We start from the raw sequence: 11,843 nt of genomic DNA on the forward strand, positions 1-11,843 counted from the left end.
CTTAGATGAGCCATATTTAATATCATACAGTCGCTGATACGTGGGCCTTCACTATATTTTAGCCTACGTATGAAAATTGATTTACTTTCCTCAAATTTTTCACTATCTTCTTTTGTTCTTCGTAATTACAGAAAAGACAAAAAGAATTTTTAAGGAGAAACACAATTAGTTACGCTATCGCGTACAATTTTACACGTGTTGCTGTCTCAAGATTACAAGTCTTCAAAAATATTGTATGATGTCACAAGCTGTTCAAAAATGTCGAAAAACTATTACTACCCAAGTCACGCCCCGCTGTAGTGGCGGGCTTTGTTAGGCTACGCTGTATTCGAGAAATACTAGGAGACGGAACCTGATTCGTCGGAAAAACTGATACATTTCCACCACTCGCCACTCCTTGACTTAGATTAGTGTCAGAACTTGGGGTAAAATCAGTCAATAATTTATGTTGTAAAACTCACATTTGACCTTGAAAGCTTATATAATTTGTAATATTTGATATATTTATATGATAAACAAAATATGTACTAAAATTCCATTTCTTACCGTTATCTTTTCGAGAATAAAATCACCCCAACTACTACTCAACGCATGAGTACTATGAATTTCTAGTAGAAAATAATTTTTTTTCGTTTGAAAATGTTCACTTTTCAATTTCACAATTTAAAAACGCTTTGTTACAGACAAAGTACTGCTTTACTTACCACTGTGTAGAGCAATTAACAGAATTCATTAAGAAATGATAACAGTTTTTCGAATCTCTAAGCCCCACACAATCGCATTTATTCACTTGTTTCTTTCTACCCCACCATTTTCTGTCTACGCATGTCCACGCAAGTCTCTCTTACAATGGGTATAAATATAATGTCTCGTTTAGAAAAATAATCACTATCGTGTGGGCTTTCACTTAAGCACAGCAGTTTGTGGTTTGTTCGTTCGAAAGGTAAGTTTTTTAAAAACTATGTTTAACAATTTAAACTGAGGCAAGTTTGACTATCAGAATGATTTTTTTTTGTTTTTTTAATTATTTGTTTGGATGAAAGCTCAAGTATTTTTAGTAGAAGCATAAATATTTTCAAATTTTAAGTTATCTGACGAGCCCGTTTTTCATTTAATTTTAATAACAAGAGACAGTTTACACATTGCACTTTTTTTTTATTCTTGAATAATTTTTGGGACTTTCGGGGTATTATTTTTGTCAATTTAGAGAAAAAACTTATTGAAAGTGGGCTTCCAAAAAACCAAAAAGCCATGATGTTCAAGTTTTCTGTAAGTTTAGATTTTCGCATCTTTCAAAATATATTAATCTTACATTGAACATGAAAAATATAATTATTGTATCTACATTTTCGAAGATATGCTTATAAAACACTTCTACATTCATTTCAACAAGTAAGTGTAAAAATATATCCTAAAATTCGTGATATATTTTGTTGTAGGTTCAAAATTACTTGTATTATAAAAGTGTGTTAATTCTAACATTATAACTTTGTGAACTAAATTTTATTAAAAGTATAATGTAAGAAAATACGTAAAAAATAATGATAGATTGAGTTTTTGAACATTATAACGTTGTGTACCATTATCGGAAAAAAAACCATAGTTTTCACGCAAGAAACAACGTATAGAATAAATCATGACATACCACATATTTTCAAATTAAAACTGCAAAATGTTATTAATATCATACTTCAAACGCACATTAAAAAAAAAAATTGTGGCTTCTTACATCACAAACAAAAATGACGAGTTACATGATGTATATGATTACATTTAATGTAGATTGAAGTCTCATTTCTTTCGAAAAGTATACAATTAATATTTTACAAAAATCTCAAGTTTGTATACTTTTAAGAAAATGAAATATAAAAAATTTATTTTCAATTGCGCAATCACTTAATTGAGATTTAAAAAAATGCCAACAACCTCATTTTCAAACTGTATAAACTATTTGTACTTAACTATAATAATCTGTACGAACAATTGATATTTTTATTTTTATGAGACTTGAAATTACCTACATTTTTCGTAAGTGGTAAAGATAATATTTTCAAACGTCCGAGCATAATAGAGTTTGTTTTAAATAGAAATATTTTCGAACATAAAATGAGTAAAATAAGTATATTTTGAGAATTTAACTATTTGCCTGATGAAAATTTTAATAGTCCGCTTTTCGTTTTGGAAAAAATTCAGATAAAGAAAATATGTCTCGTGGAATAAAAAGTCAAATACAAAAGAGAAAAAGTAAAAATATTGATAAGCCACGGACTTGTAAAATAAGAAAAAAAAGTTTACTTGGTCATTTACGAAAAAAATTAACCAGAAGGGAATTTTAAGTTTAACAAAATCGGTCGATTATACTAGTGCAATGAATTTTGAATTTACATAATAACTCTACAAAACCTATTAGTTCCATGATAAATTGACGCCAACCTTGCTGATACTTTTAATAGCTTAGTTCTCAAATTTTATCACTGATAGGAAAAAAATCAAAAGTAGGGACTATCACGATAAAAATTACAGTTTTTTCTTTCTTAGTGATAATCGATTTTAACTTTAACGCTGATTACATCAAACGGGAGGAAAAAATGCGATTCTTGAGGTATTGGCTGATTAACATAATTTTTCAACATTAGTCATAAAAAAAATTGTTCAATGTAAATTAATAAAAACGTAACTTTGGGCACATGACAACTATACCAAGTATAGACATCCTGCAAAATGATTTTGAAAAGTCTTATGACAAAATGCTCGAGTATGTTCCTGTTAGGAATGTGTTGACACTTTATGGGACTAAAATTTACTCAACTTTAATTCCTACACCGGTTATCCGTGTGAATTCACATGGTCTTCCGACTCGCCTCAGTTTAAGCTTTTATAAGAACCATTCAAATTACTACGACAGCTATAGTTTGTGTTTTCCAGGCCAACGTGGTGAAAGAAAAAAAGACAACAACTGTCCCTGAATTGTTGTACATCAGTAATGTTTGGCATAAACAAAAAAATCTAACTCGCTGACCGGTATTCGCGACCCACCACTTTTTGACCCCGGTCCTGCCCTCTTCCTCCCATCAAAGTCCCCCGTGAAAACAGCGACCATGCCAGACCTGTACCTGACTCTAGCTTTCGCAACCGCGGTCTTCTTGCTGTTCCGCTATTACGCCAAGTACAAGCTCAGCTACTGGAAGCGACAGGGTATCGAGGAACTGCCCAACACCGACCTCGTGTTCGGCAACCTCAAGGACGGGGTGCTGTTCCGCACCTCCCCAGGTTACCACGTGGGGGTGTTGCACAGGTCCGCCGTGAACAAGGACGCGCCGATAACCGGCTTCTACATTTTCCACAAGCCATGCCTGCTGATCCGCGACACCGAGATCATCAAGAACATCCTCATCCGCGACTTTGAGAACTTCTCGGACCGCGTCTTCTCCGGCGACCTGCAGCGCGAGAGCATCGACATGAAGAACCTGTTTGGACTGAAGTACGCGCCCTGGAAGCATCTGCGGTCAAAGGTCGTGCCTACGTTCAACATCAGCAAGATGAAGCAAATGCTGCCGCTGATAATACAGACGGGCGAGACAATGGCTGATTACCTGAGGGAGGAGAGCGTCAGTTCGAACGGGAAGATGGTGATCGATGCCCAGGAAATGAACTACAAGTACGCGAGTGGGCTCATTGCCAACATCGCCCTTGGCACCCCCATGAACTTGTTCCGCGCTTCCAACGAGTTTACCAAATTTGGTAGATATTCTTTTTTTTTAACTTTTATTTCATCCCTACAATATCACTTACTATTATTTACTTGGATCGCGAAACACGCGTTGGGATGCTTGGGGCTATTGGTTGTCGATTCGCCAAAGTAACGGGGTTCTCCTTGGCTAATTGAACACGAAAATTAATTAGCAACGAGATTATCTATGGGTTACTCTAGTGTTTATTTACAATAAATAATTACCACTATGAATTTTTTTTTTAATTTGAGTTAGTATTTCATCCAAGGGGGAATACTCATCTGACATCTCGTAAGAATATACTTCAATGTCCAAACGTAAACCTGCCTTTTCGAGAAAATATATAGTTTTTGAGTCATGATACAGTACAATTTAAGTAAATAGGTATCGCAAAAGATGAAGTAGCCCATATAAAGTTTTTGGTCAGTAAGTGATCCATCACAGCACGAGGGGATATGACACATTAGATCAAATACTTTTTCAGTTTATTACAATATACGTTTTTCATATCGACTTACAGCGCACAAGTTCTTCCACGGATTCAGGAGGAGAGTTGCTCTGGTGACTCTATTTTTCATGCCCGAAGTGGCGACGTTCATCGGACCCAAAATGCTGGTAAACGTCTCCTCGATAAAAAAAATCCTCCGACGGGTGCTGCAGGAACGCGAAGAAAGTGGCCAGAGACGGGGTGACTTCATCGACTCGCTCATCGAAATGAAGAATGGCGAGCAAAATCCCATTCACAGTGAGTCTTGTTGATTCTCATTGCTTATCTCTCGTATTAATTTTAAAGATAAACTTTATGCTAAGTGATACAGGCCCCATTTTTCACACTCCTTGATAGAAAAAGTAAAATTTACTATTTTTTAAACACTTTGATTGAATTATTTAATTTTTACAAGACGAATTGCAAAATATTTATTCACGCAAGAGCTAATAAATGCAGTTGGTACCGTGTACTGATAAAAATAAAATTTCCCCAATTGCAGGACTAGAGGGTGAAAATTTGCTGGACGTAACGGGCACCTTCTTCTCCGGCTTCGAATCTAGCAGTCTTTCCATCACGTTCACGCTTTTCGAGCTGGCGGGCAAGCCCGAGTACCAAGAGAAAGCTCGTCAGGAAATTGAAAAAGCTATTGAAGAGTACGGCATGACCTACGAAGCTTTTAACCACATGAAGTACGTCGACCAGTGCTTGAACGAAGGTCTCAGGCTTCACCCGCCCATTTCGACCATTGATCGCGTCGCCAGAAACGACTACAAGGTCAGTGTCGTAAGATTTTGGAAGAAGTACTAAAAAAATTTTTGTTTCTTATACTTGTTGGTTGGAAAAAAATAGCAGTAAAAATTTCGTAATCGTAAAACGCTACGTGAATTTTTACCCCGTAATTTTTATGCTAACTTCAACTTCCCCTCCAGCCCACTTGCAGCCTATGGCTGTACAGTTTTCCAGGGTAAACTTTTTTGATGCCGAACAGTAAAAATCATAGTGAATTTTGGATAAGATTTACAGTTAGTATAAAAATTACCGGAAACTGTGGTAAAAATTTATGTACCACATACCGATTACCTTACGGTTAAAATTCCTGTGATTCTTTTCTATGTGCATGGTTTCATTGATTCTTTTCAACAGTTAAAAAAAAATAAATAAAATGAATGCTCTTTTATGTAATATTTAAAACACTTTTAAAAATAATTAATTATTATTTTCCACAGATCCCCGGTACGAACCATATCATTAAAAAAGGTACCGCAATTTACATCTCACTCTACGGTATGCAGACTGACCCGCGATTCTTCGACCAACCAGATGTATTCGATCCAAGTAGATTCGATGGCACCAAAAAAATTTCTGATGCTTACATGCCCTTTGGAATCGGTCCTAGAATGTGTCTTGGTATGTTCAAATGTTTTTTGGTAAAATTTTTGCCATTTCAATAATTTTTAATGCAGACAAAACTACAAGTGTAGTCTTACTGACAGTAAACTTGTCAATCGGACGACTCCGAGTTTACGCAGGCTTTGGAAAAAAATGTTCGGTACCACCGAAATAAATTCAGGTTGTTTTTAAGAACATCATATGTGCATATGAATTTTTTCAATATTCTTTGCCAGACGTAACTCCGATAAAAAAATCATTTAATTCCCCAATTTGACATAGGCTTTTGTGAGGGTCATTAATTGAATTATATTAAACATTAGTTTGATTTTTTTTATCTTTTAATCTTTGACAAAAAACAGTTTATTTTTAACTAACTTATTTTCAACAAGGAGAGATTTTTGAACTGCTTATAAAAAGTTTTGATTTTTTGAAATGGTAGTTTGAATATAATTTAATTACTGATCCTGATAAGAGACTATGTCGCAACACTTTCACGCCCTGGTTTTCGTAACAAAATGTTAAATACACGACGTACAGACTTGTTGTAGATACCAATTAACGACATAGAGCCCATGAGTGTAGAGAAATCCTTTATGGATTAAAAAAAAAAAAAAAAAAAAAAAAAAAATTGATAAACCTTAATGTCGGAGTCTAAGGATTTTTTTTTTAACGAAAAAAATAAAAGTCAACAATTTCATAAGATCTCTGCATATTTATGATAAAAATAATCCATTCGATACAACATTTACAAGCCAAATTATTGTTGTCGTTCTATGAATCGATTGACAACTGATTGTTATTTCATCGTTGCAGGTATAAAATCAGGTGAGCTGCACGCCAAAGTGGCACTGGCTATAATCCTACGGGACTATATCGTCATGAGAAATCCAAAGAAGGAACTGATCCTGGACCCCAAGTACACGTTTACCGGCGGAGTGGATGGCATGAAACTTTACTTTGAGAAAATCGTCAAATGAAAATGTTTCTTTTTTTTTGCTTGCTCGCGTAATCCAGACTATTCTGTAAAATGCATACAGCTGGGTAATTTCTCCTGAATTTTTTGAATAAGCTAGGCTTTCTCATTCATATAAAAAAAACTTTAATTTGTTCAATCGATTATTCAAAAAAGAGTCAGACGATTGATATCTGTTTTACTTTTTCATTTATTCGTAGTCATTATATAAAGGCTTTGAAATTCGCATTTTATAAATAAACAACCCATGCACATTAGATTCGTGGTCTCAGACCATCTGGGCATTGATGGATCATGCGTATGCAATACTCAGTTAAGTCTTTGGATTATGCGGATGCAAGAATTTTTTAATTTAAGATTTTGTTTATCAGAATAATTTTTTTATGCAACCTATTAAAAGGTTTTACGCCGTAGACGGCTAGGCTTGTGTTGCCTGTGACAAAACTAGGATAATAAGAACATACTATGATTGAAACAAATAAAATGTATTGCACAAAAAGGCCTTGTCAAAAAATTTCTATAAGTATTCTCCCTTGCATTGACGAAATATATAAAGGGATTTATTGATTTACGCGTTTACTAAACATTCATTCAATAATTCATGTAATGCCTACAGTTCAAGTAATACGTAACTGCAACTTGTGGTAACTTGTATCACAAACGCAGTGATTGTTTGTAGAAAAATAAGAAACTCAAGGGAAAAGGATTGAAAATTTTATCGAATAATACCTTGAATAGCTATAGTATCCATTGCAATTCAAATTTCGCAACTATATTATTTTCTTCGAATCCATGTTAACATTTAGTTAAATTTTCTGTTATAATTTGTATGAACCTTCAAAAATTTAGCACTATCATGTGATTTCTGTACATATATTATTGTATGGACCTTAGCAGATTCAAGAATCGTTTTTTCTTCGATATTTATGTCTTGAAATTTACACAACGGGAAGACTTGAACTTGAGCATCAAGACTCACCCTGTAGTGACGTTATATACTGTAGCTATTAACAAAAGGATTTAAAATTGTGTTCAGTTCGGAATTCAAATTTTTCCTACTAAACAACCTTACCCGAATCTGGTCTTTCACGTGTTTTTTATTTGTATTGTGTCTTGGTGGTTTTGTTGTTGCCCGTATTTTGGACCTTTGATATACGTAAACGTAGTATAAGACAGAAAAATTTATGCTTTTTTTAAGGTTTGGAAAGGTATTAGAATCACTACTAACAATTTCCTGTACTTAATGAAGCTTTTCTAACACTTTGTTTTAAGTAGTTTTTAGTTGTTTTTAAAGTATTTTAAAATTTTGTTCAGATTAGGTATGTAAAAGTGTCTTTACAAGTATGTTTTTTGTTTTTATATATACTAGTTTTTGAATACTTAACATTCCATCCCAAATTTTCTAATGGAAACAGTAATGGAAAAACCATTGGGTTAACAATGTGAGACATTATATTGAATTTGTTTCGTTTTAATGTACACAAAGCAACTTTGTGCGTAAGGAGAGGGGAATCTAAGTACTAACTTAAGTCGTGGGTGCGGATGCGTTTAAAATTTTATCTTGTTATCTTATCTTACTAATCTTCTTATCTTACTAATATATAAAGCAAAGTCGCTAAAACCGTTGTAATCGCTAACCGCGAAAACTACTAAACCGATTTTGCTGAAATTTTGCACACTGATTCTTGATACTTCCTAGATGGTTTTAGTACAGTTTTTATCTTCAAAAATTTAATAACAATAGCAATATATGAGCATAAAGTGTTGCAAAAATACGCCAGCTTTTCACTTTAGTTCAGTAAAATCCGCTAGGTGGCGTCGACATAAAATCAAGGCTACCTGGAACAAAATTAAATAAGTGTGGTTATAATAAGCCGAAGCGTTTCGATAACTGATACTATCGTGCTTTGGCAGTTCAACAAGCTGCATGGAGAATGTTGTTGATTGTCTTGCAGCTGGATTTCTCGGTTACGGACGACACTCTTCCGTAAAGGGGAAGAGAGCTAGGGTCCCATTCACCCTGAATCTCAACGAGTGCGATCAAAAAAAAATTAATTCCAACCGATGACGTCTCTGGCATAATACCAGGAGAAATATCTAGCCAGAGCACAATCTGCACTAACTCTTAAAAATTGTGTGGCAGTTCTACCATCCCGTCTGGTGCAGTCAGAGAATTTTTGGCTACAAATATAAGCAAGGAAGAACAGCTCTGAGGGGCACCGGCAAGCCACAACGGCTACCCTCTTGGTCGTCGCATCCCCAACGCACTTACCCACATGTTCCCATCTAACAATGAGCGGTTGGTTATCCGGAGAACGACCCGAAGACCGAAGACGAGATATTCTTTGGTGAGCGGCGTATCTCCCTCCATCACAGTCTCCGAACATCGAGACTCCCAGGGTAGGAATCAAGCTACCCGTAGCCAGCTATTCATCATCAGGAATGATAATAAAGAATAGCCTGGAAGTTTCACCACTGGCGCTTTTGAGGGCCATTATAAGTATTTACGTTCCCTACTTAACCATCATTTCATCGGTTCTTTTTAGGGACCACCTAAGTGTAAACTATCTTGCCAACGAATACATTTTTACTACCATTTCCGGAAGCGATTCGTCGACTAAAAGACTATATTAACTAAAGACGGGCACTATTAAACCAAGTCAGCCATTCACTAGCAGACGTCACTTGCGGAGTTGTTCTTCGCAAGGCTGGAAAACCCGGTGACCGACGACCCTATATTACCCTCTCGACTCTAAGCATTCAACCAGGAATCACTGATCCTCTCCAGGGTCTGCGCTGGGCAAACCTATAACAGCTATGAAGAAAAAAAAAATTGAGCCAACGGGACAGCCTCCACTGGACAAGTATCACTAACCAATCTTCCCATCTAAGATCACCAAAACAACTGAACTTGCAAATAAAAAGGTGTTTTAGACACCAACGTCTTCAACGTCATACCAGGAGAATTTGGAAAAGAGCACTACAACTAGCCCCAAAGCTTCGGAGTTTGTAATTTTTCTCCCAATCAGTCTGGGTCTTCAACAGTAAGCCAGAGCAGATCACCCTGAGGTATCCAGGCAGTCACAATTGCTGTTAACTGCAGTCAAGAAACAGTTAACTTAAGAAGCTCACCGGTCTTTTTCAGGGTCATCAGACGTCTACCTTGCCAACAAATATATTAGAACTTAACAAAGTTGACAAAAAACAGCTTTTAGGGGTCACAAAAATTTTAAGCATGCCAAAAGTCGCAAGAAGGTGGATTGGAAGAAAAACTTCAAGTGTATTTAATAAATACAATTTTACTTAAGCGTCAAGAAACTGACGCAGAAAATTTATCGAGATTGAAACAGCAGCGTCAAAATCGACACATAAAGAGTCCATTACGTGAGAGATCAGCTTTTCATTGTACCCTCACAGCAATCTCTGAAATCTTTAAAGATCCTACTTCAGATTTTTAAATAAGTAGAAAATGTATTTCTGTTTTTGTGGCAATAAAAATGTAGAGTTTAAGGTCTAGGACTTTGTTGCTCTGGTAATGAAGTTGTGAGATATGAGAAAAAAAATTTTTTTTTAATATAAATTTTTTAATGGTTTAAAATCTTAACACCTTTCAAAAATAGTCCTTTTCGTGAAGTACACGGAAAAAACTGTAAATCAACGGCTTCTTATGGCCACCGATTATTTTATGGCATAAAGAACGCACGGTACTTTTCAGCATAATTATTTTTTTGAATTTTTACACCTTCATTATTTGACCAAATAAACTACATATATGGACTCCGAAAAAATATGTTTTTAATGAGAAGATTTTTGTTCATAGATGTGTCAGGAATATGTGTAAAATTTCTAACTGAAAACGTTTCACAATACATGTCAACACACTACGGTGTTTTATTCAGTAAGTCTCGGGCGAAGCCGAGACGGGGGGCTGCTAGTACTAATATATAAAGCAAAATCGCTAAAACCGTTGTAATCGCTAACCACAAAAACTACTGAACCGATTTTGCTGAAAGTTGTGAGATAAGAGGAAAAATTTTTTTGAAGGCACAAGAATCGCAAGTTATACTTTTCAGCATAATCATATTTTTTGCTTTTTACAGCTTATAATTTTACCAAATAAACTGAGTAGATTCCGAACAAATATGTTTTTAATAAGACGACTTTTGTTCGGAGAAGTGTCAGGGATAAATGTAAAATTTTTAACTGAAAACGTTTCACGTTACATGTCAACACATTACGGTGTTCCATTTAGTGAGTCTCAGGCGAAGCCAAGACGGGGGGAGCCGCTTGTGGGGGGATAAAGGGGGCCCCAAAAAATGTAACCAAAAAAAAAATGGCGAAAATAAACGAATTTTCCTTTGTTTTTTCAAAAGGGGAGGTTAAAAAATTGATGAGAGAGTTGCAATACGTCGATCAACCAAGTTTAGCAGCATTTGGTCCGGTTAGCACGTGGATGGGTGTCCGTTCAAGTCTCACCATTCGTCTTCGCTACTGATTTTTCTGGTGAATTAGCTATTTCTCCTCTGTCTCGACAACTTAAACGGGTGGTGTGCTGGAGTTAGTCCTGGATTTTATACGTACATAGACATCTAATCAGGACTCAAACAACTCACCGATTTCCCTCTACCTCATTTCACCTTCATCATATCCCTATCATAAGTATCGAGTATTAACTAAAGGACGTTTTACCCTACCATTTGTACCCTTTTTTTAATAGAGAAAAAATGTACCCAGTGGAAATTAATTCCAAAACAGAATATGCTTTATCATGTGCCAACAACTGATGTTCCCTTGCGGGCGTGCAAGCTTCATCATCCGCCCTATCCATCTATCCATCCATCCGTCCATCAATCGCGCGAACAGCAGTTATCGGTAATTACTTTTCCAGCCAAACGAGCAGCAACAGCATCAGGAGCACTGGCAGCGTGTATACGTGTGCCCCGATATCCGGTGCTACTGCACACCCAACTAAATCTCGTCCAAGAGGAAGAGGACGTGGAGGAGGCAAATGTCGAATTATTGTCTATCGATCGGTGCTACGGCTTCCCTCGGGCTTGGGGAAGGTCCCTCGTTCCATACCTTTGCACACATCCTGGCACATATACCCACTGCAATGTATTAGTCAGATACTCTGCAGCCATGCTTACGTACAGGTACTTGTGTACAAACTATTGGTACAAGTATTATAGATGAGGGGTGGGTGTAGGTATAGGTAAAGAGAGAGGGATTCGAGGTAATGACGCTGAGCCGAGTCGAG

The 11,843-nt window shown here is 36.0% G+C and overlaps 1 protein-coding gene across 2 annotated transcripts; it reads left to right on the forward strand.

Moving 5' to 3' along the window:
• Positions 1 to 861: 861 nt before the first annotated feature.
• On the forward strand, positions 862 to 7,085 carry LOC106637977 (cytochrome P450 6k1). 2 transcript variants are annotated; one of them, XM_014350973.2, is made up of 6 exons: positions 862 to 943; positions 2,926 to 3,741; positions 4,252 to 4,476; positions 4,721 to 4,995; positions 5,448 to 5,628; positions 6,427 to 7,085. In XM_014350973.2, exons 2-6 carry the CDS (start codon positions 3,099 to 3,101, stop codon positions 6,588 to 6,590), a joined length of 1,488 nt encoding a protein of 495 aa, XP_014206459.2. In that variant the 5' UTR covers positions 862 to 943; positions 2,926 to 3,098; the 3' UTR covers positions 6,591 to 7,085. The 2 variants fall into 2 exon arrangements, with proteins under 2 accessions (XP_014206459.2, XP_089447265.1); XM_089591139.1 differs by having other exon boundaries at positions 871 to 943; positions 2,912 to 3,741.
• Positions 7,086 to 11,843: the final 4,758 nt, after the last annotated feature.

This window comes from Copidosoma floridanum, unplaced genomic scaffold (assembly GCF_036245765.1).
Source record: "Copidosoma floridanum isolate Cflo_tuat_1 unplaced genomic scaffold, Cflo_Japanese_pri ptg000013l, whole genome shotgun sequence".
NCBI classification, from domain to species: domain Eukaryota; kingdom Metazoa; phylum Arthropoda; class Insecta; order Hymenoptera; family Encyrtidae; genus Copidosoma; species Copidosoma floridanum.

What these genes read in the sequence shown, in the direction of transcription:
- LOC106637977 (XM_014350973.2), top strand. Translation starts at nt 3,099, where the DNA reads ATGCCAGACCTGTACCTGACTCTAGCTTTCGCAACCGCGGTCTTCTTG. An exon ending in TCGCCAGAAACGACTACAAG is followed by an intron (nt 4,996 to 5,447) that starts GTCAGTGTCGTA and finishes TATTTTCCACAG; the next exon opens with ATCCCCGGTACGAACCATAT. An exon ending in CGGTCCTAGAATGTGTCTTG is followed by an intron (nt 5,629 to 6,426) that starts GTATGTTCAAAT and finishes TCATCGTTGCAG; the next exon opens with GTATAAAATCAGGTGAGCTG.